This window comes from Lichenostomus cassidix, chromosome Z (genome assembly GCF_008360975.1).
Source record: "Lichenostomus cassidix isolate B80296 chromosome Z, HeHo_3.0, whole genome shotgun sequence".
Taxonomy (NCBI): Eukaryota; Metazoa; Chordata; class Aves; order Passeriformes; family Meliphagidae; genus Lichenostomus; species Lichenostomus cassidix.
In genome coordinates this window covers 5,820,184-5,846,166 of record NC_139511.1, presented here as the reverse complement: position 1 = coordinate 5,846,166, position 25,983 = coordinate 5,820,184, and the positions used below count along the sequence as shown (strand labels likewise).

The 25,983-nt window shown below is 51.1% G+C and overlaps 3 protein-coding genes across 3 annotated transcripts; all 3 read left to right on the top strand.

Moving 5' to 3' along the window:
• Window positions 1–871: 871 nt before the first annotated feature.
• On the top strand, window positions 872–4,575 carry LOC146424304 (uncharacterized). The gene is made up of 5 exons (XM_085042832.1): window positions 872–999; window positions 1,441–1,630; window positions 2,620–3,045; window positions 3,267–4,189; window positions 4,350–4,575. Exons 1-4 carry the CDS (start codon window positions 872–874, stop codon window positions 3,852–3,854), a joined length of 1,332 nt encoding a protein of 443 aa, XP_084898958.1. The 3' UTR covers window positions 3,855–4,189; window positions 4,350–4,575.
• Window positions 4,576–15,054: 10,479 nt separating this feature from the next.
• Window positions 15,055–17,282, top strand: LOC146424303 (inositol 1,4,5-trisphosphate receptor-interacting protein-like 1). Its single transcript, XM_085042880.1, has 2 exons — window positions 15,055–15,666; window positions 15,923–17,282. Exons 1-2 carry the CDS (start codon window positions 15,286–15,288, stop codon window positions 16,508–16,510), a joined length of 969 nt encoding a protein of 322 aa, XP_084899006.1. The 5' UTR covers window positions 15,055–15,285; the 3' UTR covers window positions 16,511–17,282.
• A 4,730-nt stretch (window positions 17,283–22,012) lies between these two features.
• LOC146424302 (uncharacterized) lies at window positions 22,013–24,427 on the top strand. The gene is made up of 4 exons (XM_085042831.1): window positions 22,013–22,100; window positions 22,329–22,830; window positions 22,963–24,094; window positions 24,176–24,427. The coding sequence occupies exons 1-4, from the start codon at window positions 22,013–22,015 to the stop codon at window positions 24,425–24,427; spliced, it is 1,974 nt and encodes a 657-aa protein (XP_084898957.1).
• Window positions 24,428–25,983: the final 1,556 nt, after the last annotated feature.

Here is a 25,983-nt window from a genome sequence, read left to right as displayed (position 1 = left end):
CTGTCCCACTGGTGTTTAAAGCAGTGCAGGTGTGTTGTGTGAAATGGTGCTGCATTATCAAGATCATGCCAGTCAAGAGCTACAAAGGCATCTGTCAACTGTGGCAGCAGGGAATGATATTCAGCTGAACTGAACTCACACAGAAATTCTCTGACTGAGAAAGTTATTTGGCAGACAGAATATCACACATGTTGAGAAATGGGATTAAAAAATCTAGTGCTTAATTTTCAGTTCTCTCTGGAATTCTGGCAGGACACTCAGAGTGTCCCAGAGGACCTTCTGTGTGGTGGATGTTCCACACTGTTCACTGTGTCAGGAGTTGGCCTGAGGCTGTTAGTATTTGTGGATGGTGGTAGAAGTTGTAGGTCTTTGAAATTCGATTGTACATAATGGTTCCTTCATGGGGCTTAATTTACTTTGTTTTTTCCTCTGTTTTGTTAAATAAGATAATCCTGAGCTTTGTGCAACTTTTCACTCTACAAAAGCCCAAATTATGGGATTTCTTTTAGGGGAGCAAAGAGGGAGTGTTTTTCCTAGCAAAGGACCATCCCTATGCTTTAATTCAGGTCAGCTGGGGACTGTCCAAAGACTGGAACCACCTGAGTATCAAGCACAGAATCACATGTGTTGCCAAAAGTAAACCTCAGCAATTTCAAATGCAAGTGTGGCAAGTTGGTGAAGATAAACAAAGCAGAAATGCTGAGAGCAAAACGTCCCCATTGTCCCCAGGAGCACGGCAGTGCCATTGCACCAGTGAGCAGCAGGGCACTGATAAGAAATCTGGGAACACTCAGAAGGTGCTGATTTGCCCTTTGGTTCACTGCTGGGTGCTCCAGAGAAATTCCAAATGGCTCTGACAAGAGGCTGTAGGATGCAGGTTAGTGTAGTAGTACGGCGGCCCGAGGCTGCCGATCCCGAGTCTCAAGGTGTGGAGCTCCATCCCGTAGAAGTGGATGCCTCCGGCGATAACATCTCCTGGGACTCGGAGGAGGCCGGGCTGTAAGCCATACTCTCCCTCCCTCCAAAAGTTTGTGTTAAGTTCATTCGTGAATAGTTTGCTGTACCCTCCCTGTCTCCTCCCTTGTTGCCGCCTACCCCCAGAATGTTCTCTTGCCGCCCCGCGTTCATTGGTTCCTTGTACTCCCCGCCCCAGTTATGCCTGATTTGCCCCCGATGACGTCTTCCCTAACCCAGTTGGTCCCGCCCCTGCAACTCCGCCCCGGGAAACCCCGTAGCTTGCCTTAAAAGGTCATGTCCCAAGCATGCTCGGGGCTGCTCAGCACAGCACCCTCGGTTGCTAGGGAACCCCTTCGTGCTCAGCACCGGGACTCTCCCTCTGAGCCGCCCTGAGGACTAGAGCGACACGCCTTCCCTGCTTTGCCTCCCAATAAACCTGCGTCTTGCTCGTCCTCAACCCGCCTGGACTGCTTTTATTCCGAGGGGCTCTCGGTCCAATTCGCCTCACTGCGCGGCTGGCACTGGCCTTCACGCCAGGGTCTCCCCACCCAATTGGGCGACCCTGAAGCGGGTTTCACTGCCGCCCGGCAGCAGCTTGGAGAACCGGGACCGCCTGCCCGGGGAGCCAGCGAGGTCCTCCTCGACCACGCCGGAGACCCGAAAGCCCGCAAGGGTCAAGGCGTCTGAAGCGGACCCCCGACCGACACACACCCTGATAAGAAATCTGGGAACACTCAGAAGGTGCTGATTTGCCCTTTGGTTCACTGCTGGGTGCTCCAGAGAAATTCCAAATGGCTCTGACAAGAGGCTGTAGGATGCAGGTTAGGATGGATCTCCTCTGCAAGAAACAAGGGATGGGAGAAGTGGAGATGTCCTCAAGCTGCAGCAGGTGAGGTTTAGGTTCAGCCAGAGGGCACTCAGGGGTGCTCAGCATTGGAACATTCAGCTGCAGCCCCCATGTTGCTTTCAGCTGTGGCTTTTGGGTGTCTGCAGCCTTGATCCCGAGCGCCCTGGGGCTCCTGGGGCTGGGTTTGCACTCAGGCTGAGGATGCCCAGGAGCTGCTGAGCCCAGCAGTTGGACCAAGGCTGGGGCTTGTGGGCTGGGAGGTGTGGCTGTGGGGCTGTGACATCCCAGGGGATGGGTCACAATGGAAGCCGTGACCAGAGGCATGTCCAGCTTGGCAGCTGAGTGCCATGGTTCTGCTGGCTGTGACATCACAGGGGACAGGTGGCACTGGAAGCCGTGTCCAGGGACATCGCTGGTCAGTTGGATTCTGGCAAGCAGTGAGTGCACACGCAGGGGCTGGGAATGCTGGGCTGGATGGGGCTGGGAAAGCTGGGCTGGATGGGAATGCTGGGCTGGATGGGAATGCTGGGCTGGATGGGGCAGGGAAGGATGGGCTGGGTAGTGGCTGGGAAAGCTGGGCTGGATAGGGGCTGGGAATGCTGGGCTGGATGGGGCTGGGAAAGATGCTCAGATGGTTTTTAACCCAGAGTGAGAGCAAGGATCCTCAGAGCATGGCTCTGTCCCCAGGTCTGCAGGAAGAGAGGCTGGGGCTCTCAGTGTGCCAGGTGCCCTGAGAGGCTCTGGGCATATTCCAGATGCCCCCAGCCCTCTGCTCCCTCCCAGCCAGCCCTGCTGAGCCCCCTTTCTCCCACCAGGCCATGTCTCCAACACTTGCTCTCATCCTGGCCGTGGTAGCCACCTACATTGGGAAGGTGGGCGTAGAAAATGAAGTGGACACGGTGAAGCAGATGCAGGAGCGCGAGGAGTATCTACATGATGAGATGACTCGGCTCCAGGAGGAGATTTTCAAAACTTATGTTATGAAGGAAAGCCTGGCTACACTGCAGCAGCAGTGGCTCTTTTGGATTATTGACGTGGTTTTGCTTCTTGTTGGTTTCTGGCTGCTCAAAAGATTGAAGTTTGGCCCTGCCAGATACAGGAAGCAGCAGAGATTTGCTTTCTGCCGCTGGCTGGCTAGAAGATGGAAGCGTGGCTCTGGAAGCTGCAAGGAGCAGGAGGGATCCAAGAAGAAGGTTGGCAGCAAGAAGACCAGCAGCATAAAGAAGGTCGACAGTGAGAAGGTCAGTGAGCAGGAGGAGAAGGTCCAGGGGGCAGACAGTGGTGTCAGCACTTTGGCTCTGCCCAGCCCATCCCCAATGGGCACAGCCAGGAAAAGGCTGGACAGGGCTGGCAGTGTCTGATCTAGATAGGGATGGCCCTGCTCATTGCTGGGGGGTCAGACTGGATGGCCTTTAAAGGTCACTCCCAAGCCCACCTGTTCTGTGATTCTCCCATTCTACAGCAGTTCCTGCCCATCGTGGAGGTGCTGAAGCAGCTGGTGGATGACCTCCCTGGTGTCTGCAGAGTGCTCTCCAGGAGGAACTTCATGCCGGAGTTGCACGCAGCCCCTGGCACGGACACCACCATTGAAGACTGGAGCACCCAGGAGAACAGCAGCACCTACCGCCTGCTGGTCATCCTGCGGCCACCCCCCAGACACTCCTTCAGCCTGGACACCACGGAGCAGCCGCAGGCCAGGCGCATCCGTGTGGGGCTGGAGTGCCAGTGCCCCACGGAGCACCTGCTGGGCAAGATTTGCTTTCTGCACCCCTCTGCTGGCCAGCTGCCCCTGGAACAGTGCTCATACATGCTGAACACCCTCTGCACAGGCTGCTTCTTGGACCTGGAGAAAGTCATCTGCTGGGTCCAAATGTTGGTGGTGTCAGCCTGGCAGCTTCTGCCTCAGTCACTGCACTGGCAGCTCACAGCGCTGCCCTTGGAGAAGTGCTGCAGCTTCCAGCTGAGCAGCCCCTCTGGGATGCAGAGCACCATTGAGATGGCTCTGGCAGTGCAGCCAGGCAGCTCAGGTGCCTATTTGAGCCTTGAGTAGGCAGCAGCCAGCTCTGCCAGCAGCACCACGTGGGCCAGGGAGCTGCTGCATCACAGACTAACAGCACAGCCCACCCAGCAGGACAATTTCCATGCCACAGCTGCAGACCTGCTTTCCTGCTGCCTTGGTGGATCCCAAGGAAAATTTTGGAGCAACACAGACTCTGCTCATCCAAGAGCCCGATGAGAACATCAGTTGAGGAAGGTGGAGTCAACCATTCCTCATGGAGCATTTTTTTGTGTTGTGTTATAGTTCCTTAGTTCCTTCATTATGAGCTGTGAAGAACACAGACAAAGCAGAAGAAATGTAAAACCTCCCAAGGCGGAGCTGGGAAGGTTAACGTTATTTCAGAGATGTTTCAGTTTTTGTTGAGAAGATTTATACATTTGTAGGAGATTTTTCTACTCCGTTTTTTTTTCTTTACTTACTTCATTATGAACTCTGATGTACTCAAATCAGAAGAACTGTAAAACCTCCCAAGGCAGAGCTGGGAAGGTTAACCTTTTTTTCAATGATGTCTAAGTTTTTGTTAAGAAGATTTATACACCTAAAGGAGATTTTCCTACGTCTTTTTTTTTTCCTTAGTTCCTTCGTTATGAACTCTGAAGAATCTAGCCAAATCAGAACTGTGAAACCCCCCAAGGCAGAGCTGGGAAGGTTAGCATGATTTCTAAGATGTCTAAGTTTTTGTTGAGAAAAATTATACACCGAAAGGAGATTTTCCTACATCATTTTTCATTAAAAAATTTAAAATTTTGACTTACATTCTGTCTCCCAACAAGTCTCTTGTGATGAAAAGACAAACAAGTCACAAGCAGTCATAAATTGACAAGACCAGCAATTACAGTGGCAATTACAAACTTCACTGGTTCTCACACAGCTCCATCTCATCTGTAGGTAGGTTCTTAAAAAAAGAAAAGAGAAGATCTGGCCCACTATTGAACTACTATTAAAGGAAGGAGAAGCCTCTTGTATCTCACAAAGTTGGCAGGGCTGCAGTGAAAAATGATAATCACATCTCCTTTTAACTCTGCTGGCACCTTCATGTTAGGGACTTGCCATTTGTATGGCACATTTCACACTCCAGGCCAGCATTTCATCAACACACATGAAATCAGGCAAGTTCCTTTTTCAAAATCCTTCAAACCATTACCAAGTTGTGTCGTTTGAACTGTTTATTTCTTCAGAAAATTAAAACGCTGGCATTGTGCATGACAACAGTTACTTCTGTGAATCACCTATGTAACCTACACGAAACTGGGGATTCTGTATTCCATCAGAATGCTCCTTTCAATTTTATCCCTTGCACAAAAATGTCTTCTGACACACAGTTTGGTTCTTTCTAAACTGAAGAAATTTGTGAACCACAAATTAAGCTCTGATTAAAACTCATATATCACTCAGAAAACTAAATACCACTGCATTTAGTTGAAAGCTTAGATCTCTGCAGTGTCTTTTAAACTGAATTTTGTGTGAACGTAGTATCTTCTATCATGGACTAGAAGCAGTTGCTGTTTCTTGTGTTGGTTATGAATGCCAAGAAACTGCCATCTTTGCTGTTCTGACACAGCTCTGTTCATGATGTTGTACAGCACTGTTTGTACCCTGCAGACAAAAACAACCACAAGAAAAGTTGATTGTAAGTATACTTCTCCTTTTCTGCCTAGGCATGACTTTTTTTTTTTTGTCACTACTAAAAATTGACTACAGAAGCTGAAATGAATTCATCCCTGGAAATGATGGACAGCTCTACTTAACAGTGACATTCATGGTTTTCAGTCAGTTTCCATCCGTGGAGATTTAGGCAGCAGCATGAGACAGGGTGAAGGTGATGTCCCCAGTGGAAGACAATATAAATTTTATCTATCACAAACTGCCTAAAGAGGCTTGAGGAATGTGGTCCAGGCAAAAAATGGACAGAATATTTAATGTGCACAAGTCTTCCTAAAAAGTAAAACTCCACCTTCCTGCTTCCCCCTGCTGATGTGCAGGAGTTCCCAGGGACAGGGATGAGGATGCAGCAGGCTCAGTGCCAAGCTGACAGAGGAATGATTTCTAACAGTAAGACTGGAGGAAAAGAGTTTACAGTCAGGACAGAAAATGGCTCTTTGTTTTATCTCTTGTTTCAATGCTGGTAGGCATTTAGCCTAGAGCAAGTTGGGAACGCCACTGTAAGGAGCCGTTTTCAGGACTAAACCTCTACTATTCCCACAAGTTTAAATCCTTAATTGTCCACTCCATTTTTGCTCTCTTTTTAAAAAAGAAAGGGGGAGATGTAGCAGCGGCCCTTGCTCAGACGAGCATGAGTGACCAGCCACACAGAGCAAGTGGCACTGAAGAAGAGCATGGGTGTCAAGAGACTGCTCAGTTAGAGTGACAAAACGGTACACACCCAGGGCACCTTGCGGCAGGCGCCCTCAATGTACATCTAGCAGTGAGTCCATTGGCCCTGCTCATCTCCTCTTCCCTATTCTTTATTTAGTTATTGTTCTGGAAAGTTTGTCTTTGTCCTCCCAGCAGGGTCTTCCCATTGGGTTTTCAAATTTTGTACCCTCCCTCTCTGTTCCCCCATTGTATGTTACCCATGTCAGTCATGCCCCAAGTATGACCCGATTGGTGCCTCAGTGTAAAGCCCTCCCTGATCACTCTTAATCCCTTGCACAGTCATGCTCAGGGCTCTCGTGCTCCGGATCCTGCCCATCTCCGTCCCTCCCGCTCCTCTCCCATTCCACGTACCTCTACCACCCTTCTGCTCCTACCAATAAATCCCTGGACCCTTATCTTGAGAGATTGCATTTCTTTATTACCGCCTTGGTTCCTGCTGGCCTCTGTCCCCCGAGGACTCTTCACCCCTGCCAGCAAGCTTTGCTGTTGCGTTCAGCCGGTGCCTGGTCGGCGCGGCAGCTCGCCAGCTTCTTTGTGGCTTTGGGGCGTGCCGCCTGGTCCCAGCGAGACATCAGGGTGAAGCCACAGTTGGCCACTCCACGTTTCCCTCCCTTTTTAACCCTGTGCGCACTGTTGTTCAGGGCTCTTGAGCCCCAGATTCCAGCCCCCCTGCCGCCCTCTGTGCTCAGCCCTTCTCCGCCTTCCTTCACCTTCTCCTGTGTTCCTCCAATAAACCCTTGGAATCTCAGGCTCAAGCACCTGCACCGTCTTTCGATTCTACTGCATTCCCATTGTGCTACCATCCCCCGGATACCACAGCTCACCAGCATGCCCCGCTGCTGCGGCAAGTCCAGCGTGTGTTCGGTGCGGCCATTCGCTCTTCCGCGTCACTTCTTGGCGTCCGGCCACTTGCTGAGTTGTGAAGCGACACAAGAGTCCCTTAACAGTGAGCGGGAAGGTCTTCCCTCAGTCCCCTTCTCTTTCAGTTTTCAATTTATCCATCAGGCAGGCGTGAAAATTTTGGGGAAAGACAGGATGGGTTGTGCAAGGCCTCACCTGTCTTGCCCCCAAAGGGAGATGTATTCTTTAGTTCTGGGTGCCCTGGAGGGAAGGAAAGTTACTTTTTCAAGGGCCTTAGTACACCGTTTAGTTAGATGGATTTTATTTATTTTCCCCAAACTTCTCTCACGTCAGCTTGTGATTTAAGTTTTTGGGACACGGTGGGATTTCAGCTACCTGCAGTAGCAAACGCAGGAGATGTTCAAGTCTGGGAATTCTTCCTCTTACAATCCCAAATCTCTAAAGTTATTAAAGAAAAAATATCTCCCACCACAACATCCTGTCTCAGGCTGCGCCCCTTCATTGATGGTGTGGGGTGCAACCCCACCAGCCATGGGAGTTATGCCGTCAGAGGTGGGGGGACAGAACAAGGACAGAGACAGAATAAGTAGAAGATAGCACCACTCCGTGGATCCCAGCAGTATCCCAATGATCCTCTGCAGCTGGTGGTGAGACTGCCACTAAAAACACAGTATCCAACAAATTAATGTATTTCAGGCCAGCTGAGAATGCCCAGGTAACTCCCCCGGGGAAGGGGGAGGGCAGGTATGCCACAGCCTCTTGCCACAGGCTCTGGATCTTTGTGTCACATGCAGTCCTGTGGTGCAGGGGCTCTGCTGTGTCCAGGGACATCGTGGGGCAGTTGGATTCTGGCAAGCAGTGAGTGCAAATGCAGGGGCTGGGAATGCTGGGCTGGATGGGGCTGGGAAAGATGCCCAGAGGGTTTTTAACCCAGAGTGAGATCAGGGACCCTCAGGGCAGGGCTCTGTCCCCAGGTCTGCAGGAAGAGGGGCTGGGGCTCTCAGTGTGGCAGGTGCCCTGAGAGGCTCTGGGCACATTCCAGGTGCCCCCAGCCCTCTGCTCCCTCCCAGCCAGCCCTGCTGAGCCCCCTTTCTCCCACCAGGCCATCTCTCCAACACTTGCTCTCATCCTGGCCCTGTTAGCCACCATGAAGGTGGAGCTAGAAATTGATGAGGATGCAGTGAAGCAGATGCAGGAGTACAGGAGTATCTGCATCAGGAGATGGCTCGGCTCCTGCAGGAGATGGAGGAGAGCAGTGACATGAAGGAAAGCCTCCCAAGGCGAAGCTGGGAAGGTTAACATGATTTCAAAGATGTCTAAGTTGTTGTTGAGAAGTTTTATACACCCATAGGAGATTTTCTTACTCCACTTTGTCTTCTTTAATTCCTTCGTTAGGAATTTTGAAGAATGTAACCAAATCATAGGAACTGTGAAACCTCCCAAGGTGGAGATGGAAAAGTTAATATGATTTCCAAGATGTCTAAGTTTTTGTTGCGAAAAATTATACACCCATAGGAGATTTTCCTACACCATTTGTTTTCTTTACTTCCTTCGTTATGGACTCTGAAGAATGTAGCCATATCAGAAAAACTGTAAAACCTCCCAAGGTAGAGCTGGGAAGGTTAGCATGATTCCCAAGATGCCTAAGTTTTTGTTGAGAAAAATTTTACACGAATGGAGATTTTCCTACACCATTTTTTTCTTTTTTTTTTTTTTTAACTTACATTCTGTCTCCCGGCAAGTCACTTATAATGAAAAGACAGACAAGTCACAAACAGTCATAAATTGACAATACCCGCACTTAAGGTGGCAATTACAAACTTCATTGGTTGCCACACAACTCCATCTTGTCTGTAGGTAGGTTCTTATAAAAAGACAAGAGAAATCTGGCCCACTACTGACCCATGATTAAAAGGAAAAAGAAGCCTTTTGTATTTATCAAAAAGGTGACAGGGCCACAGTGAAAAATGATCATCATATCTCCATTTTTCTCTGCAGGCAGCTTCCCTGCTCTGGGACTAGTGTCTCATCTTCAGCGGGGAGGAGTTTGTGGCAGTGGCTCTCACACAAACAAGCATGAGCAACCGGCCACAGGGGCCAGTTGCCATTGAAGAGGAGTCCTGGGTGTAAGACGAGGTTCAGTTAGGGCGACAAGGTGACCCACACCCAGGACGCTCTGCAGCTGGTGACATTAACATGCACATAGTAGCAAGCTCATTGGCCCTGAGCATCTCCCCACCCCTATCCCATATTTGGTGAGCCTTCCAGAATGTTCCTCCTTGTTCGCCTCAGCCGAGCTCCCCCACTGGATTTTTGAAAGCTGTACCCTCCCTTGCTGTACCCTTTTTGCTCTGTACCCCCGCCACTCTCCCTTAGAGTTTCCCCTAATTGGCTTTCCACGGTAGACCACTCCCCCTTCTGGCCCCCTTTTAACCCTGTGTAAACACATGTTCTGGGCTCTTGAGCCCCGGATCTCTGTGCCCTTCCATCCTCCTCGTTCCACATTGCCTCCGCCACCCTTTCCTTCCCCCAATAAATTCCTGAGATTTCGACCTCAAGAGCCTAGGTCTTTTTTGTCCTCGCTTCGGTTCCTGCCTGCCTTCGTCCCCCAGGACTCCGCAGACCAGCCTGTGGGCTTTGCTGTCACAGCACACCTGGCGTCTGCATGGCGCGGCAGCTCGCTTTTTGGTTGTGGCTTCGAGGCGTGCTGCTGGACCTGAGCATAAAGCCATTCCTAGAAAAAGAACTCAACACAAACTTCCAGTGCAAAACCAAGCTGTGTAACTGCATCAAGCTGATGCCATTTAATTGGGCTTCCGACTATTATGTCACGGAGTGCTTGCTGCACTGCTCGTGTTGCTTCCCTCTTGCTGCTTTCCAGGGCAGTCTCGTCCGATTCATTTCGTGTTTGGCAGAAGGAGTGAAGCTGCTTGTAAAAATCTGGCAAAGTGTTGCAGCCTCTGTAGGGAGTGCTTTGGCCACTTGAGATGAGTTTCTTTTGAGGGTTTTTAGCAGGCTTCTGCTTCTTTCCCTGGAGCAATGAATTAAACTTAGCAGCCCATGGTTTTAACTCTCTGCCATCCACCCAGCTTCTCAGCATCCCTCTTCAATGGTACGGACTGCATTTTTTTTTTCATGAAGCCTGGTAATAATTTCCTATTACTTTACATTTAATTACAAGGGATGGCACAATTTATACAGTTTCTTATTTGACCAATGTCATGGCATTCTTCCATTTTTCTCTTCAGCTTGGAGCAACCTAATCCATTGAGCAAGTTCTGATTTCTCCTGGCTTGCTTTTTATCCACCATGCTTTACTCCTCTCAAATGTTTGCAGTTCTGTTCTGTTGTCTTTATAGTTCTACTAAAACTTTCCCATAACATTGGGATGCCCAAGTCGACAAATACCAAATAGTCCAGTGCTGTTGCACGGACTGCTGACACCTGAGCTGGCTCTGAAAACTTCACTGACAAGTTGTGTGTGCAGAGCTAGAATTGCTTCTACAATGCATCTATTTCTCCACAATACCTGGAAATTAAATCCATCTGCACTCTGGCCTCCTTTAGAAACATTTCTTAAACACTTCTGACTAATACTTCTCATCGACTTATTAACTTGTGTTAGACTAATTGCAAGCAGAATTTGGCACCAGCAGTGAACCTCCTCTTTTGCTTTCATTCTAGTTTGGAATTTTCTAGGATTGATGAGGAATTATCCCCAGAAATTCCTTCCTGTCCAGCTGCATGTGCCTACAGAAGAGTTGTGACTAACAGAGAGCAAGGGGCTCTAAACCTTCCCAGCAGCTCTTCCATGCTCACGGCTTGAGGAGCTTTTCCTGCAGCCCTGGGGCTCCGGGGGCCCTTGGCTGAGGATGGCCATCAGGGCTATCTCAGCGAGAAGCAGCAAAGGGCTCAAGGACAAGGCAGAGAGGGCAGAGCTGCCCCAGCGTGGCGCAGCAAGAGCCTCACGTCCTTCTGCCGAAGCTGCGCCATGCTGCAGGGCTCCAGGCCGTGCTGGGCCCTGCGGGCTCTCCTCTTTCGGCAGCACTGAGCCTTCCCAGCGAGCGGCTGCTGCTGTGGCTGCGGCCCTGGGCACATTCGTGCCGCGGCTCCCGGCTCTGCCGCTGCCCCGCGGGGACACACACGGCCGAGGGCTGCCCGGGTCCCAGCGGGGCTCACCCGCAGCGGGGCCGGCTGCTCCCTGCCCGTCCGCATCGGGCCTGGCGGGGCTGCTGCTCCCCGCGGCCTCTGCCCGCCGCTGCCGGCCCCACCACGCCGCTCCCTGCGGCCTCTCTCTGCCGCAGCCAGGCCCACATAGCAGGGGAGGCGACACATTCCGCCGGCTCGAAACGGAACGGCACGGAACGGCCCTGCCCAGAAACCCCCCGCGGGAATGGGCAAGGGCTCGGGGCGCTGCCGGCAGCCTCGCAGCTCGCAGCTGGCCTTGCCCGGCTGCCGGCCTCGGGCACAGCTCCCGCCGGGTCTGCATGGCCGCGGCTGCTTGGCGCAGGAGCCGAGCCCAGCCGAGCCCAGCCGGGCCGAGCCGAGCCGAGCCGAGCCCAGCCGAGCCGAGCCGAGCCCAGCCGAGCCGAGCCGAGCCGAGCCGAGCCGAGCCCAGGCGGGCCGAGCCGAGCCAAAGAGCCAAAGAGCCGAGCCAAAGAGCCAAAGAGCCGAGCCAAAGAGCCAAAGAGCCGAGCCGACCCAAAGAGCCGAGCCGAGCCGAGCCAGCACCGGCAGCAGCTCTCCACCAGCCTGGCCTCAGGGCACTCGCAGCCCCAGCTCAGACCAGCACAAGCACCGAGCCTCTCGGCGTTGTCACACTGCGTGCCCTGGGGACAGCACAGTGTCCCCTGAGCTCATCCCATGCTGACAACAGCCTGGCAGGAGTGGAGATTGACTGCACCCTCATGAGAGAGATGAGGGAATTCCCAGAGTGCCTCATAACCTGAACCTTCAGGCAATTAAAGTTCAATCAGTCAGTGGAGGAAAGACCCCTTGGCATTAAATGGGGAAAGCAGTGGTCTAAAAGGAGGGCAGGAAGAAAGGGAAAGGTGCATCACAGCAGGCAGAGGAAGAGGAGGCAATAGCAGAAGCACGGCTCATGCAGACACTGATCATATGCATGGATTGTGCAGAGGTGTTTCAAAACAGTCACTAAAGATCAGAATGAAACTCAGGTATCCAGCTGATCAAAAATTCCCCAAATCCAGGGAAAAACATGGAGATGACACCAGGCCGAGTGGTGTGGTTGGCACAGCTGAGGGATGAGAAGCCATCCAGAGGGACCTGGACAAGCTTGACAAAGAGGCCATGGTGGGAATCTCACCAGGTTCTACAATGCTGCAACTGCAGAAACCAGAAAACCAGCAGTGTCCCAGGCTGTTCTTCAAAATCATCTGGGAAAATCTTCCATCCAAAACCCACTCTAGGAATCCACGATTTCAGGCAAGCTGAGCAGTTCTACGTGTTAGAAGTGTGTATGTTTGCCTTACACACCTGCCATGTGAATGGCATGTTTCACCCTCCAGGCCAGCAGATCGTCAAGAGACATGAAACCAGTTGAGTTCCTCTTTCAGAGCCCCACAACACATTGCAAAGCTCCATGGTTTGAACTGTGTATTTCTTCAGAACATGAAAACACTGGCATTGTGCATGACAACATAATTACCGATCAGGGTCAAGTATGCAGCCTGAGATGGAATTAGGCATTCTGTATTTCAATGCTGCAGGCAATTTTATCGCTCTCACAAAAAGCTTTTCTGATACAATTCTTGGTTCTTTTTAAAGTAAAGAATTTTCTGGACCCTAAATTAAGCTCTGATTAAAACTCGTATATTTCAGTGCATTGAAGTGGAAGTTTAGATCTCAGCAGTGTCTTTTTTACTGAATTTTGCATGACTGTAGTATCTTCTGTCCTGGACAAGAAGCAGTTGCTGTGACTCACATTTCTTGTGTTGGTTAGGAATGCCAAGAAACTGCCATCTTTGCTCTTCTGATACAGCTCTGTTCATGATGTAGGACAGCACTAGTGCTGATGTGCAGGAGTTCCTGCCGATGGAAAGGACAGGCTGAGTGCCAAGCTGACAGAGAGATGATCTCTAAGAGTGGCACTGGAGGAGAAGTTTCAAGGCAGGATAGAAAAGGTCTCATCTTTCAACGCGTGTAAGAATTGAGCTGGGAGAACGTTGGGAACACCAGAGTGTGGAGTCCTTTCCAAGGCTGTGTCAGCTGAAGTGGCAGAGAGAGTCCAGCAGGGATCAGACAGAAACCAGCAGTGGTCTGAGCCGATGTGGTGGGAGCAAGCAGCCAGGGAGAGTAAAGACAAGGGGCTAAAACAAAAAAAACCTGAACCAGCAATGAAAGTACAAAGTAGTGCTTCTATGGCTTCCTTATCAACTAATTGTGGGGTGTGACCTGTGGAAACTACATTCAAGGAGAGCTGAAAACCTGGAGCCAATTGATGAAAACTGATTCAGGAAAGGAACAGCTTTCTTGCAGCTATGCCTCACCCAGCTCTGTCCCACTGGTGTTTAAAGCAGTGCAGGTGTGTTGTGTGAAACAGTGCTGCATTATCAAGATCATGCCAGTCAAGAACTACAAAGGCATCTGTCAACTGTGGCAGCAGGGAATGATACTCAGCTGAACTGAACTCACATGGAAATTGTCTATCTGACTGAGAAAGTTATTTAGCAGACAGAATATCACACATGTTGAGAAATGGGATTAAAAAATCTAGTGCTTAATTCTCAGTTCTCTCAGGAATTGCTTCAGGACACTCAGAAGGTCCCAGAGGGCTGTGTGGTGGATGTTCCACACTGTTCAATGTGTCAGGAGTTGGCCTGAGGCTGTTAGTATTTGTTGGTGGTGGTAGAAGTGAAATTTCACTCAAAGTGAAATTTCAAGAGTTGTAGGCCTTTGAAATTTGATTGTACATAATGGTTCCTTCATGGGGCTTCGTTTTCTTCTTTTTTTCTTGTTTTCGTAAATAAGATCATCTTGAGCTTTATGAAATTTTTACTCTACAAAAGCCCAATTTTGGGGGTTTTGGGGGGGCAAAGAGGGAGTGTTTTTCCTAGCAAAGGACCATCCCTATGCTTTAATTCAGGTCAGCTGGGGACTGTCCAAAGACTGGAACCACCTGAGTGTCAAGCACAGAATCACATGTGTTGCCAAAAGTAAACCTCAGCAATTTCAAATGCAAGTGTGGCAAGTTGGTGAAGATAAACAAAGCAGAAATGCTGAGAGCAAAACGTCCCCATTGTCCCCAGGAGCACGGCAGTGCCATTGCACCAGTGAGCAGCAGGGCACTGATAAGAAATCTGGGAACACTCAGAAGGTGCTGATTTGCCCTTTGGTTCACTGCTGGGTGCTCCAGAGAAATTCCAAATGGCTCTGACAATAGGCTGTAGGATGCAGGTGAGGATGGATCTCCTCTGCAAGAAACAAGGGATGGGAGGAGTGGAGATGTCCTCAAGCTGCAGCAGGTGAGGTTTAGGTTCAGCCAGAGGGCACTCAGGGGTGCTCAGCATTGGAACATCCAGCTGCAGCCCCCATTTGCTTTCAGCTGTGGCTTTTGGGTGTCTGCAGCCTTGATCCCGAGCGCCCTGGGGCTCCTGGGGCTGGGTTTGCACTCAGGCTGAGGATGCCCAGGAGCTGCTGAGCCCAGCAGTGGGACCAAGGCTGGGGCTTGTGGGCTGGGAGGTGCAGCTGTGGGGCTGTGACATCCCAGGGGATGGGTCACAATGGGGGCTGTGACCAGAGGCATGTCCAGCTTGGCAGCTGAGTGCCATGGTTCTGCTGGCTGTGACATCACAGGGGACAGGTGGCACTGGAAGCCGTGTCCAGGGACATCACTGGTCAGTTGGATTCTGGCAAGCAGTGAGTGCACACGCAGGGGCTGGGAATGCTGGGCTGGATGGGGCTGGGAAAGCTGGGCTGGATGGGAATGCTGGGCTGGATCGGAATGCTGGGCTGGATGGGGCTGGGAAAGATGCTCAGATGGTTTTTAACCCAGAGTGAGATCAGGGATCCTCAGGGCAGGGCTCTGTCCCCAGGTCTGCAGGAAGAGGGGCTGGGGCTCTCAGTGTGGCAGGTGCCCTGAGAGGCTCTGGGCACATTCCAGGTGCCCCCAGCCCTCTGCTCCCTCCCAGCCAGCTCTGCTGAGCCTCCTTTCTCCTACCAGGCCATGTCTCCAACACTTGCCCTCATCCTGGCCCTGTTAGCCACCCACACGGGGAAGGTGGGCATTGAAAATGAAGCGGATGCAGTGAAGCAGATGCAGGAGCGCGAGGAGTATCTGCATGAGGAGATGACTCGGCTCCAGCAAGAGATTTTCAAAACCTGTGATATGAAGGAAAGCCTGGTTTCTGCTACACTGCAGCAGCAGTGTGTCTTTTGGATCATTGACCTGATTTTGCTCCTTGTTGGCTTCTGGCTGCTCAAAAGATGGAGGTTTAGCCCTGCCAGATACAGGAAGCAGCAGAGATTTGCTTTCTGCTGCTGGCTGGCTAGGAGAGGGAAGCGTGGCTCTGGCAGCTGCAAGGAGCAGGAGGGATCCAAGGAGAAGGTTGGCAGCAAGAAGACCAGCAGCACAAAGAAGGGAGACAGTGAGGAGGTCAGTGAGCAGAAGGAGAACGTCCAGGGTGTCAGCACTTTGGCTCTGCCCAGCCCATCCCCAGTGGGCACAGCCAGGATAAGGCTGGACGGGGCTGGCAGTGTCTGATCTAGATAAGGATGTCCCTGATCATTGCTGGGGGTCAGACTAGATGGCCTTTAAAGGTCACTCCCAAGCCCACCTGTTCCATGATTCTCCCATTCTACAGCAGTTCCTGCCCATCGTGGAGGTGCTGAAGCAGCTGGTGGACGACCTCCCTGGTGTCTGCAGAGTGCTCTCCAGGAGGAACTTCATGCCGGAGTTGCACGCAGCCCCTGGCACGGACACCACCATTGAAGACTGGAGCACCCAGGAGAACAGCAGCACCTACCGCCTGCTGGTCATCCTGCGGCCACCCCCCGGACTCTCCTTCAGCCTGGACACCACGGAGCAGCCGCAGACCAGGCGCATCCGGGTGGGGCTGGAGTGCCAGTGCCCCACGGAGCACCTGCTGGGCAAGATTTGCTTTCTGCACCCCTCTGCTGGCCAGCTGCCCCTGGAGCAGTGCTCATACGTGCTGAACACCCTCTGCACAGGCTGCTTCTTGGACCTGGAGAAAGTCATCTGCTGGGTCCAAATGGTGGTGGTGTCAGCCTGGCAGCTTCTGCCTCAGTCGCTGCACTGGCAGCTCACGGCGCTGCCCTTGGAGAAGTGCTGCAGCTTCCAGCTGAGCAGCCCCTCTGGGATGCAGAGCACCATTGAGATGGCTCTGGCAGTGCAGCCAGGCAGCTCAGCTGCCTACCTGAGCCTTCAGTAGGCAGCAGCCAGCTCTGCCAGCAGCCCCACGTGGGCCAGGGAGCTGCTGCATCACAGATTAACAGCACAGCCCACCCAGCAGGACAATTTCCATGCCACAGCTGCAGACCTGCTTTCCTGCTGCCTTGGTGGATCCCAAGGAAAATTTTGGAGCAACAGAGACTCTGCTCATCCACGAGCCTAATGACAACACTAGATGGGGAAGGTGGAGTCAACCATTCTTCATGCATCATTTTTTTTTATGTTGTGTTATAATTCCTTAGTTCCTTCATTATGAACTGTGAAGACCAGAGTCAAAGCAGAAGAGCTGTAAAACCTCCCAAGGCGGAGCTGGGAAGGTTAACATTATTTCAAAGATGTTTCAGTTTTTGTTAAGAAGATTTATCCACCCATAGGAGATTTTCCTACATCATTTTTTTTTCTTTATTTACTTCATTATGAACTCTGATGTACTCAAATCAGAAGAACTGTAAAACCTCCCAAGGCAGAGCTGAGAAGGTTAATATTCTTTCCAAGATGTCTGAGTTTTTGATGAGAAAAATTATACACCCATAGGAGGTTTTCCTACACCATTTTTTTCCTTAGTTCCTTCATTATGAACTCTGAAGACTGTAGCCAAATCAGAAGAACTGTGAAACCTCCCAAGGCAGAGCTGGGAAGGTTAGCATGATTTCCAAGATGTCTTAAGTTTTTGTTGAGAAAAATTATACACCCAAAGGAGATTTTCCTACACCATTTTTTTCATTTAAAAAAATAAATTTTTTTGACTTACATTCTGTCTCCCAACAAGTCCCTTATAATGAAAAGACAAACAAGTCACAAACAGTCATAAACTGACAAGACCAGCAATTACAGTGGCAATTACAAACTTCATTGGTTCTCACACAGCTCCATCTCATCTGTTGGTAGGTTCATATAAAAAGAAAAGAGAAAATGTAGCCCACTAGTGAACCACTATTAAAAGGAAGAAGAAGCCTCTTTTATCTATCACAGAGGTGACAGGGCTACAGTGAATAGTGATCATCACATCTCCATTTTTCTCTGCTGGTAGCTTCCCTGCTCTGGGACTCGTGTCTGATCTTCAGAGGAGATGTGTTCTTGGCATTTCTAGCAAAAGAACACAACACAAACTTCCAGTGCAAAACCAAGCTGTGTAACTGCATCAAGCTGGCACCATTTAGTTGGGCTTCTAACTTTTATGTCATGGAGTGCTTGCTGCACTGCTCGTGTTGCTTCCCTCTTGCTGCTTTGCAGTGATCTCCTCTGATTTGTTTCATGTTTGGTGGAGGGTGTAAGGCTGCTTGTAAAAATTTGGTCAAGTGTTGCAGCCTGTGAATTAGGGAGTGCTTTAGCCATTTAAGATGAGTTTCTTTAACGGTTTTTAGCAGGCTTCTGCTGCTTTCCCTGGAGCAATGAATTAAACTTATCAGCCTCATGGAAAACATTTTGTCCAGTTTACTACAATGATTTTAACTCTCTGCTCACCACTCAGCTTCTCAGCATCCCTCTTCATTGGTATGGAATGGATTTCAGTCTCACCCGATTTATGGCCAGGTTTCGTATTCCTGTGGCCATACATGACACCATTTATTATCAGTTTGCTGACCCTTGCTAGTTTAAATTAAGGGTCAACATGCTAATTTCTTGTCATCAGACGTCAACGCAAATGTTGTATTTCTCTCTTTTTCAGAGCAGATTCTTTTACTTTTAACCCTATTGAGCACATCAAGATGTCTGAGTTACAAGATTGTGTTTCAGAGTATTTTGCGTGTTCTACATCCCTCAGTTCTCCCTGTAAAATTCTTTCTCTCATTCCGAATCTCTGCATTAATCCTTTGGATATTATCGTGTTCGGGAGCAAGCAACACCTTGGACTGAAGCCTTTTTTCATTTTCCACATGTAATTGAAAGTAAAAGTCTTTCACCAAATCTTTAAAAGACAGCATTATTTCATTTGCAGATCTTGAGCGCTCCCTATCCCAATTTTCTTCTGCCAAGTCCATCCCAGGGGCACAGGGAGGACTAACAAACTTTTCAGTGAAGGACAACAAAATACTCTCATTACACTGTCCACCCAGGACAGCCATTTTCCCCCAAAAAAAGTTTTCCTTCTGTCAGGGTTTGACCCTGACTAAATGCCAGGCACCTCTGCTCTCTCCTGCCGCAGACATGCAGAAGAGAGGAAAGAAAAAAAACTGTTAAAACATACCAAATTCATGAGTTGACATAGGACACAGATGGGGGCATGCACAGAAGAAAAGGGCAAAAACAGGTTCCAAACTTAAAGTTGCAGAGTGATTTAATTACCTAACAGAGTTGCAATTCTTGGTACTGGTTTGGATGTAGTATTAATTTTTAAAAATCACTTTTCAGGTGATAATAACAAAAGTGGTAAAATTACTTGATATTTTGGAGTTTGTTTTTGGGGCTTTTTTATTATTTTTAGTTCTTTAGTGTAGTAGTACGGCAGCCTGAGGCTGCCGATCCCGAGTCTCAAGGCGTGGAGCTCCATCCCGTAGAAGCAGATGCCTCCAATGATAACATCTCCTGGGACTCGGAGGAGGCCGGGCTGTAAGCCGTACTCTCCCTCCCTCCAAAAGTTTGTGTTAAGTTCATTCGTTAAAAGCTTGCTGTCCCCTCCCCTGTCTCCTCCCCTGTTGCCGCCTACCCCCAGAATGTTCTCTTGCCGCCCCGCGTTCATTGGTTCCTTGTACTCCCCGCCCCAGTTATGCCTGATTTGCCCCTGATGACGTCTTCCCTAACCCAGTTGGTCCCGCCCCTGCACTCCGCCCCGGGAAACCCCGTGGCTTGCCTTAAAAGGTCATGTCCCAAGCATGCTCGGGGCTGCTCAGCACAGCACCTTCGGTTGCTAGGGAACCCCTTCGTGCTCAGCACTGGGACTCCCTCGCTGAGTTGCCCTGAGGACTAGAGCGACATGCCTCCCCCGCTTGCTCTCTTGCCAATAAACCTGTGTCTTGCTCGTCCTCAACCCGCCTGGACTGCTTTTATTCCGAGGGGCTCTCGGTCCAATTCGCCAAACCACGCGGCTGGCACTGGCCATCGCGCCAGGGTCTCTCCACCCAATTGGGCGACCCTGAAGCGGGTTTCACTGCCGCCCGGCAGTAGCTTGGAGAACCGGGACCGCCTGCCCGGGGAGCCTGCAAGGTCTCTCTTGACCGCGCCGGAGCCCCGAAAGCCCATAAGGGACTAAGCACACGAAGCGGACTCTTTAAACTATATTAAGTGGCGCCCAACGTCACCCTCCGACCTCACATCACCCTTTTGAGGTGAAGAGTGGACATCGTTGGACGTCGCCGCCGCGTGAGTGGTAGCGCCTCTTGATTTCAAGAGTGCGCTCCTCACAAATTCGTTGCCTCGCCCCATCGGAGCCTCGGAAACCGACAACCGCGCTTTGTTTTCGGGTGAGTTGGGCTGGGGAAGGGGTCCCTGGGCTCACCTCCTTTTATTCATTTTTCCCTTCGTGGTTATCGGGTAGCAGTTGGTTTGTTTTATCCCCTCGTTTAAAGGGACGCTATGGGTGTAAAACTAACCAAGCCCCAGCGGGAATTTTATGTTAATGTAAAAACCCTTTTACGTAGTGCCGAATTTTCTTTTTCCCGCCTGCTTTTGAAGCGTTTTGTTAAATTTATTTTTTCCAAGATCCCTGATATTTCCCCCACCGACGCGAACTCGTATCCCTTTTGGCATCGGGTGCGAGCCCTCATGTTTCAGCCCGGTTTTAACTGGAATGATCCGAGGGTCTCGCAGTTTTTCAGCCTCCTTCACCAAATTTTCTTAGCTCTCCGTCCCTCCTTTTCAAAAAGCGGTGCGGTTTCCCCCAACCCCTCTCTCCGATCCCTCACTAACCCTAGCCCCCATCCTACACGAGACAACCGAGGCAGCCCAGAAAGCCTGCGGGCTCGGGATTCTCACCCAGTTCCCGGCGCTCCCCCAGTCATTTCTAACCCCGCTTGGGAGGGTGAAAAGCGCGCGCCCCTCTCAAGCACCCCCAGTTCTGCCTTCCCTAATCCCGTTTTCCCAGTTGAGTCTACCCCTGTAGTGCCCCGCGCACCCCACCATGTTAAGTTTAACCTTCCCGGGGAACCACAAAAGGGCGGCGAGCAGTGCCAAGATGGCGCTGACCGCGTGGCTTCCCCATCCCCCATTTCTCCCTTTCCCGCTTCTTCTCCCTCAGTTTTCCCGCCGTCCTACCCTAATCCCTCCCCCTGGGCGGTTTCACCATCTCCGTGCGGGCACACCCCCTCCTCAGTATTCTCCGCCCCCGCGTCCAACCCCTTTTTCCAACCACCTCCCACTTCCTTTCCCACGCCTAAACCCCACCTATTCCTTGACTCCTCCCCGGATCCTCAATCGGTTACCCCTCCCTGCGCTCCTCCCCCTCCAAACCCCTCCCTGGAGGTGGGTCTTCCGGATTCCCACGGCTCCACTTCCGGTCCTTGCCGGAAGGACGCCATCTTGGATGGTCCTCCACCAGTCCCTGACCGGAAGGAGGCCATCTTGGGTGCGCCCGCCGGCTCGGTCCCGAACGGGCAGCCTCCTAAACCGGAACCGGGAGACCTCCAGGCACCTTTCGCAGCCCCGGTTCATGTTTCATGGACTGGCAATCGCCCACGGTACGAACCCTTCGATCGTGCGGTACTCAAAGACCTTGCCAAAACACAAAAGGAGTTTGGCAGGGATTCAAATTACTTTAAAGCAGTTCTTCACGCCACACTAACGGGCGTCCCTCTAATCCCCACAGATATCAAATTGGTTATGTCCTGCCTTCTTTCTCCTGTGGAATACCAGGAATGGGAGGAAGAATGGAAAAGGCAAATTCGGGGTTTAGAGCAACTGCTTCCTGGGTACGGCACACCGAACGGTCCGACCTTTGATTTATTGTTGGGCGAAGGGGATTATTTTAAGCCCCAAAAACAGGCCAACGAGATACCAGTAGATATTCTCGTGTCCTTGGCCGGTGCTGCTGAAAGGGTCCTTCTTGGTATCCCTCCAGGGGATGCCCCTACTGTACCCTATTTAGAAATTTTCCAGGGCCCGGATGAGGCTTTCTCGACGTTCGTGGACAAACTCAAGCAGGCAATCGACCACCAGGTGCCTGACCACACCATCCGGGACCAGCTGCTGGTGGACGGGGCCATCACGCGTGCTAATGCGATTTGTAAAGAAATCATCTTGTCGCTTCCCCACGATCCCAGACCAACTATTGCACAAATGGTCAGCGTGTGCCGGCGGCTGGCCGCCGTCAAGGCACTGAACGTAAATACATCACAAGCGCTGGCCCTCCGCAGCCCATACACCATATGCAATCGCTGCGGCAAAAGGGGACATTACGCAGCGGACTGTCCTACATCCGCAGAGGAAATTCCTAAATTTTCCCGTTCTCCTGCCCCTGCCCGCACCCAGCTCCCTACCCCTTCTTCCCTTCGTGACCCTACCTCCCTCCCATTTCCTTCCCCTGCTGGCCAGGGAAACTAAAAGAGCGATGCGAGATACCAGCCGTCTCGCGTCGCACGACACCGGCCGGCCTCGACCTCAGGGACGACCACTACATCAACATTCACCCTGCCTGGGTCGAGGATGACACCACCTTCTCTGCACAAGGATTTTTCATTCTCAGACTGACTTGCCATTTTCCTAATAAGACTGTTTTTTTCCTTCCAGACGCGGACATCGGACCCGAGGGATTTTCCATCCTCCCTTCCTTGACTAGAGTGGACCAAGATGGGGTCTTTCCAGTCCAGGTTTCCATCGCCGCCTCCAGTGGGGCATCTCCCATACCACCGGGATTCCCCACTCAGCCACGGATCAGGCCCTGGTGGAGAGGGCCCACCGGTCCCTCAAGAGAGTGCTTCTTCAACAGAAGGGGGGACCAGAAACAGAGTCTCCCACAAATCGGCTAGCGAGAGCTCTTTTTACTTTAAATTTCCTAAATTGCTCTGATAAGGAGCCAGACCCCCCGGTGGTTCGCCATTTTGCAAACAGCAAGCGAGCCAAGTTGAAGGAGCGCCCCCTTGTCCTGGTCAAGGAACCGGACTCCCTCAAGATCGTCGGTCCCTTCCCCCTTGTCATCTGGGGACGTGGCTATTGCTGCGTCTCCACCCCCGAAGGGCCGCGATGGGTCCCAGGAAAATTTGTTAAGCCTTTCCTCAAAGCAGGTCCACTTTCACCACGACCTCCGAAGAGAGAAGTGTCAGAGGCGCAGTGGCGCAGAAAAAGGAAGATCGCCACTCCACCACCACCGTCGCCCAGAAGGCTTCGTCCGCGTCCCCACAAGCGTGCCACCTCGCTTGTGGACCTTTTGTGCAGAGACCCTGAGCCAGCCTCCCACTCTCCTTCCCCCTTTTCCCTATGGCCTTTCCTGCTCCCCTTCTCTCCCTCCCCCAAACTCTTTTACCTAAATTAATATGTTTCTGTTTGCTTCCCACCTGGCAGCCCCAAGATGTGCGCTCAAGTCACCTGCGCTTTGCTGCTGTTTGTCATCTGCCGTCCCGTGACTACGTGGGTCATGAGGCAGCCATCCGCAAACATGTGGGTAACCCTGGCTAAGGCAATGAAGAACGACAACTTGTGTTTATCCACTGATGCGGTCCGAGACCCGCTCTTGTCCGCCTTGGTCGGAGCACCGGTCCAGGTAGATGCCTTCCCGCCGTCCCTCGTCTCCTTGTGGAGAACAACATTTGATCTGAAAGGAAATTTCTATGAATTTTACAAGGACCGCCAATTGTTTAAGCTCCCTCTTCCCATTCGTAACCCTCTTCTCATGTGGCAGAAGTGGGCTATGAATCAGCCGAAGATGGACAAGGAGCCCCATGAATTTCAATTAATTGGCTCATTGAAGGCGAATGCGTGCGTCCAATTTGACTACCAGACGCCGTATCCTTCAGACAGAAAATTATACCAGGGGCTGAGACAAGGCAACCCAAATTATCAAGCAAAGAATTGGTGCATCAATATTGCCCATGTAAAAGCGCCTTCGTCTCCGGATTGGCGTTACTCCCACCCGATTCGGCTTCCCGAGGGACTTTTTCTCATTTGCGGGGAGCGCGCCTGGGCAGGCGTTCCCTCTCATCTTGTGGGGGGCCTGTGCACATTTGGCCATCTGACCCTGTCGACTCCCAACATGACCCACCTCCCAGCAGGGGTGAACTATTCGATCCCAAATCGTGCGATTGATAATGATTGCAGCACCGAAATTTACCATTGGTCGAAAGGCAAAAGAATTGCAGTTTCTGCCTTCCTGCCTTGGGTCGCTGCAGCCAAGGCCTTAGGAGAGGTTGGCAACCTTGAATGTTGGGTGTCGAAACAGGCGCGGTTGACCTCAGAGGCCATTGCGGACCTCCTAAAAGATGAGCAGTTAACCAGGCAGGCCACTTTGCAAAATAGAGCGGCCATCGATTTCCTTCTTCTTGCCCACGGCCACGGCTGCCAGCAGTTCGAAGGGATGTGCTGCTTCAACATCTCCTCCCGAAGCCGGTCAATCCACCAGAGGCTCCAAGACATGGACTCCTTACTTCAAAACATCACCTTTGAGTCAAGCCTCTGGTTTGAGAACACTGTCGATGGAGTCTGCCGGATCATCAACAGCACAATCTCGACCGTGGGAGGATGGGCCCACAAAGTCTTGAAGGGACTCGGACTGCCAGAGTGGGGAGCCACCCTGCTTAAGGACTGTTTAATTGTTTTAATTGCCCTCGTGCTTATTATTGCTTCCTTTGCGCTTATTAAGCGGTATTTAGTTAATTATCTTCGGTCTTTATTTAAAAAGAAAGGGGGAGGTGTAGTAGTACGGCAGCCTGAGGCTGCCGATCCCAAGTCCCAAAGCGTGGAGCTCCATCCCGTAGAAGTGGATGCCTCCGGCGATAACATCTCCTGGGACTCGGAGGAGGCCGGGCTGTAAGCCATACTCTCCCTCCCTCCAAAAGTTTGTGTTAAGTTCATTCGTTAAAAGCTTGCTGTCCCCTCCCCTGTTCCTCCCCTGTTGCCGCCTACCCCCAGAATGTTCTCTTGCCGCCCCGCGTTCATTGGTTCCTTGTACTCCCCGCCCCAGTTATGCCTGATTTGCCCCTGATGACGTCTTCCCTAACCCAGTTGGTCCCGCCCCTGCTCTCCGCCCCGGGAAACCCCGTGGCTTGCCTTAAAAGGTCATGTCCCAAGCATGCTCGGGGCTGCTCAGCACAGCACCCTCGGTTGCTAGGGAACCCCTTCGTGCTCAGCACCGGGACTCTCCCTCTGAGCCGCCCTGAGGACTAGAGCGACACGCCTCCCCCGCTTTGCCTCCCAATAAACCTGCGTCTTGCTCGTCCTCAACCCGCCTGGACTGCTTTTATTCCGAGGGGCTCTCGGTCCAATTCGCCTCACTGCGCGGCTGGCACTGGCCTTCACGCCAGGGTCTCTCCACCCAATTGGGCGACCCTGAAGCGGGTTTCACTGCCGCCCGGCAGCAGCTTGGAGAACCGGGACCGCCTGCCCGGGGAGCCAGCGAGGTCTCTCTTGACCGCGCCGGAGCCCCGAAAGCCCATAAGGGTCAAGGCGTCTGAAGCGGACTCTTTAAACTATATTACTTTAGTTAGTTTTTTTTTTTTAATTTTATCTTCTGTGCTGCTATTGCATTTATTCAGCCTGGTAGTATCTATTTGGATGATTTGCTTGAGCTTCTTAGCCTGTTAGTTCTAGAGGAGGTTTCTTGGAAGCTTTCAGTGATCATTCAGATGCAAACAGTGATAGTTAAAACACCTGTGAAAGAATTTATCTGTATCTCTCATAGCTTTCAAATCAAGCTTTCAGCAGCCTCCAGCAGGCTCAGCAGGCTTGTTTCTTTCCATGAAATATCACTACATTTAGGCTATTTTTGGATGGGTCAAAGGGTATAGGTTTGGTGGAATGACAGCCCCCAGAAAAACAGAGAAGGCCCTGTAGATGTTCCACACTTGAACAGATATTCAGTCACTGGCTGAGCTGTTAATCCAGTATAATTAATCACATCATTAGTCAGAACCCCAATAATATACACTTAAATAATACACTCTGTCATGTGTCCAAGTGATGTGCCAGTTTCTAAAAACAACTCAATCTTCCTCAGGCTCCTATAAAATCTTATATTCAATTTACTGCTATTTGGGGCTAAGTGTGCTGTCTGCTCTGAGACAAATAAAATAAAGAAACCTAAACAAATCCATTAGACATCCATATTTTCCCATAAATGATCCACTATCAAATTGGTAGTGCAGGTTAAAGAAGGGAAGTGTATTAAATATGAATGTTCTCTGCTGCAAGAGGAAGCCAAGAAGAGGCACCAATTCATCATTTTCCTATCAATAGTTAGTTGAGTGGAACTATTTAAGCAAATTTTTCTCCATCAGCTCAATGCTGGCAGCAGTCTGAAGGGGTTCCAGGGTTGCAGTGGAGTGTTAATTAATCCTGAGTGTCTCGTTGAGCACCAACAGGAACAGTGAC

Bases quoted from the DNA above. Each gene is read 5' to 3' on its own strand.
- LOC146424304 (XM_085042832.1), top strand. From the start codon at position 872: ATGCAGGTTAGTGTAGTAGTACGGCGGCCCGAGGCTGCCGATCCCGAG. The intron at 1,631-2,619 runs GTCAAGGCGTCT...TTCTCCCACCAG, and splicing joins AGACCCGAAAGCCCGCAAGG to GCCATGTCTCCAACACTTGC. The intron at 3,046-3,266 runs GTCAGTGAGCAG...CCCATTCTACAG, and splicing joins AGAAGGTCGACAGTGAGAAG to CAGTTCCTGCCCATCGTGGA.
- LOC146424303 (XM_085042880.1), top strand. From the start codon at position 15,286: ATGTCTCCAACACTTGCCCTCATCCTGGCCCTGTTAGCCACCCACACG. The intron at 15,667-15,922 runs GTTGGCAGCAAG...CCCATTCTACAG, and splicing joins AGGAGGGATCCAAGGAGAAG to CAGTTCCTGCCCATCGTGGA.
- LOC146424302 (XM_085042831.1), top strand. From the start codon at position 22,013: ATGCGAGATACCAGCCGTCTCGCGTCGCACGACACCGGCCGGCCTCGA. The intron at 22,101-22,328 runs GTCGAGGATGAC...TTCCCCACTCAG, and splicing joins TCAACATTCACCCTGCCTGG to CCACGGATCAGGCCCTGGTG. The intron at 24,095-24,175 runs GTCTGCCGGATC...GGACTGCCAGAG, and splicing joins TTGAGAACACTGTCGATGGA to TGGGGAGCCACCCTGCTTAA.